Below are 3,807 nucleotides of genomic sequence, written 5' to 3'. Positions count from 1 at the left end.
TGTAGGGAAGAGGTTTAATGATTTCCTCCTTTGAGGTCATTCCATGAAAGTTGCTATAGAAATGTGTTTTTTCCTGCTCTTAAAAGAAACACCTACTTCTTGTGGTTTAAACACAAAGATGGGCTAACATACTGCAAAGCATCTGACAGTTTTAATCCAGGGGAGGAGTCTGTTTTAACTTGTTGACCAAATCCCAAATGGCTTCTGAATTTCATGGCACATTTTCACTTAGGATGGCAAGGCCAACATATTTTCAGTAATTTTGTGGATCTTCTTCATACACATCATTTGCAGTAAACACATGAAGATTTGGCTGCCACCACTGACACAATGTAAATTCAATGGGAACTCAAAATAATGTCATTCAAAGTCAATGACGCTGACCTAGTACGAAATGGGTCATGCAAAAAAGGAAATAAGTCCCTTTTCCCTCTAGCTGCCTATTATTACAGGATTGTTCATTATTAATAAGCACTGGCTAAATACATATGAAGAAGCGAGAAACCATAAGAAATGCTGTGAACTTCAAAGGTAACTACATACCTGGGAAAGGTCAATGCTGAAGAACAAATGAAAGGCCTTCTACCCTGACAGGGTCCTTTCAACTCCCTACATATTGTAAACGAAATAAAAGAATCCACAACCTTCTTCCTGTGATTTACAGTATAACTCATCCACTTGTTAAATACACCTTTGCTGCTAACATTTGGAAAGCTCAGTCCCAGTCACAGGAGAGAGAAAGCCCAGATCCTGCACTGTCTGGAGCTACCTTTGGGACAGCACTAGAATGAGGCAGAGAAAAACCGAATTCTCTCTATGTTGTCCTTGTTGTACAAGGAATGGCAAAGAACTGGTCTGTCCGCAGATGAACATTGAAGTGAAGGAATTCTGAATATGCCAGGAAGGGAGAAATGGGCCTAAATCTTGAGGCCAAATACTGAAGTGTTGTTGCAAATCAGAACAGATCTATGTGCACAAAAGCAATGCCAGCAATCCAGCCCCCTGGTATGGATAAGGGATGAGATCTCCTTATGACTATGACATTTAGTATGAATATTCTCCAACTTTGTGCCCAATGGCTCAGCTCCCCTCTCAATCTGTTACCTGAGTTACATTATCCTGAATCCACTCCAGCCTATATCCCAGGACATTTTCTTTCAGCACATCTGGAGCCACACCTTCCCACTCCAAAATCAGACCAGGATCTCTTTGGATAACATGGATATTTTGTGGGGTGCTGCTTGGAGCTGAAAGCAGAAGACAGAACACAATGACTCTGTGCAGCAAAAATATGGCACTATCCACACTGTAAATGGCTGAAAAGACAGTGTCACCTTCTTTCCTGAGATCAGACAGAAGAGTGTGGGGGGAGAGAACAACTTCCGTAAGCCACCAGCACTACGTTTGCTTCAAGTGGAGACGATAAGGCTGGCCAGCATCTCTCGTTTCTTTCTGAGACCCCAAGGACCTCAGAGAGCGAATGTGACATACGCCCATGTCACATGCAGAAGCCCCGTGGCTGGATCACCTTGTGTATCATGCATCATTGCTGTTAACCACGTTTGACTGCCTATTATTATTTTATGTTAGTCGTTAGGAGACCCTTACAGCGGACAAATAATGTGACAGTGTAACGTTTCCTGCATTGCAGAATTAGCAAGGAGGAGTTCAATGAAGCCTACCGTCGTCTCTTTCAGATTCAGAACTGTTTTCCTGTCTATTTGCTTACCGAGCTCCAGGGTCTGGAAATAAATCCTGTCGGTGAAAGGGGAGCTGCCCATCTCGTTGCTGCACTGCACGCGAACGCTGTAGTTGGTGGAATGCTTCAGGCCTTGCACGCCGTAGGCAAAGGGTGGCACTGGGGTGACTTCAGTGGAGACCTCCTGGCCGTCTGGTGACTCGGCTACCTGTGCCGAGAGTGAAACGGAGAAGACTGTTACCATAAGCCATATGACTAACAGGTCCACAGGGATACGAATCCATTTCACGGTTAGTTTAGGAATGTGTAAGAATAGATATGGTATCAGTGGTGTTTAAAATACTGAAACGGGAGTTGTCAAACTAAGAATCACGAGCCATGCCTTTATTTGGTTTAAGTGGCATCACTCTCCTAACTCTGGCAGTACAACAATTTTCCACCAGCTGAAAATTTGGTTCCATATTTTAAAACATTTCCTTACCTATGTTACAAATTCTACAGTTGATTATTAGTTCCTTTAAAGAAAACTAAATGTGCTTGCTGCTTTGAGTGCTAGTGGCTCGCTTCTGAGGCATGTCTAAATGTGGGCAATGAAAATTGGCAGATCGACTTCCCTGTTGCCTAGTGTCACCTTTTTCTCAACTTTTCCAGTATTTTGTATATTTTTAGTTTTGTAGTGGATTGAAGACATAGTAGGCACTGGCGGCTTGGTTCAACTAAACTGTTTCAAGTGAAACTGAAAGGAAACTTTATCACTCCTGCAATCCTTTTTTTTTTTTCCCCCTGAACTTTTAAGCAACACAAATGTTAATTTAAATCTGATATCACTGTGTGCTTTTAATGCACAGACAGGTTCAATGTTCCTGCTTTTGTACTGACAATAGCAGAAAACACTGCATAGCTCCCAGGTTCAGCCTATCTTTCTTCTCAAATGCACATGAAATAGCAAAGCTGGGAGTAAAAGCAAGGTGTACTGACAAAAGTGAAACACTCATGTGGACATCATATTCTTTATACAGCAGCCTCTCCCCCCACCTCGCTGCTGATTCTCATGCACACTTTTGGTCCACTGATTTATTTGGCTAATAAAAAGGATGAAACTCGAGTTTCCTCAGTAGAAAAGCATATTGTTGTCATTACCAGTGTCTCCCAAAGCAGGGAAAAAACAAGCAGACCTTTGTGTAAGACAAACAGTTTGATGATGTGTTTCTGTTCAACAGTCTGAAGAGTCGGTGCTGTTACATCTGCCCCCCTCACGCCCTGGAACGCGGCGCGTGTTAACAGTCAGTAAACACGGCGGTTCCCTACGCCGTCACCAGAAGAAATCTGCTTGTCTCAACACGGTGCTCCTGGGGCATCCGCTGCAATTCCCGAGTGCCAGAAAACCACAGCCAAGCTTCAGTTCCCCTTCTCCTTCGCAAGGGAGGGGGATCGAAGTGCGATCGTGGGCAGCCAGGAGCGTGCGCATTTTCACGTGGAAATGTGGGTCAATGTCTCTCAATGTGGGAGATGGAGGACACACGTCTTTCTGTCAGTGGAGGGTTACTGCCAAGTTACCCTGCTCCCAGACCCAAACACAGGAACTTTGTCCTCTCCAAATAGAACAGAAAAGGCTTAGAAAAGCGACGAGAGGCTGCTGAGTGGACAGAAACTGAGCTGCTCTGATTCAGCCTCTTTTCCATATGTCCCATCCCCCCCAGCCCTGCCCCTGCCAAAAGTGAGAGGGGGAACGCAAAACCCAGGGCGATTAGCACTGCAGCATGCAAGTCCGAGAGAATAGGCTGTTCCAACTGGAGATAACTCACATTGTAAAACAGAGGAAGAAAACCATTTTCAACTGTGAACAAGAACAGAAGCAACAACAAAACCCAGAGACCGGGGCCAGCTATATTCAGGCAATCTTTCTGCCAGCGAGTTAAAACAAGATGATAGTTTCTTTACTTATGAAAGAGAATAAACATCAGAGCATGAAATCTCTAGTTTCTTCCCCAAAATAAAAAGAGGACTGCAAGTAAATAGCTAGGCTGCTTCCAGCATACCTTGTGTTTATAATCCTCCTCTACAGAGTTGGCAACACCCCACGGAAATTCCACTCCAGCTCACATTGC

At 44.1% G+C, this 3,807-nt stretch overlaps 1 protein-coding gene across 1 annotated transcript in view; it reads right to left on the bottom strand.

The window, feature by feature from the left end:
• The window catches only part of TYRO3 (TYRO3 protein tyrosine kinase), a 35,422-nt gene that overhangs the window by 16,613 nt on the left and 15,002 nt on the right, over window positions 1-3,807 (bottom strand). Inside the window, exons 6-7 of the mRNA XM_010290126.1 lie at window positions 1,730-1,907; window positions 1,105-1,247 (exon numbers count right to left, since the gene is read on the bottom strand). Of these exons, the coding sequence (XP_010288428.1) occupies window positions 1,105-1,247; window positions 1,730-1,907 (321 nt within the window). The remainder of the gene's footprint in view (window positions 1-1,104; window positions 1,248-1,729; window positions 1,908-3,807) is intronic.

The sequence above is a fragment of the Phaethon lepturus genome, unplaced genomic scaffold (genome assembly GCF_000687285.1).
Source record: "Phaethon lepturus isolate BGI_N335 unplaced genomic scaffold, ASM68728v1 scaffold34336, whole genome shotgun sequence".
NCBI classification, from domain to species: Eukaryota; Metazoa; Chordata; class Aves; order Phaethontiformes; family Phaethontidae; genus Phaethon; species Phaethon lepturus.
Note: the sequence above shows the minus strand (reverse complement) of the source record. Positions and strands in the feature narration are given on the sequence as shown.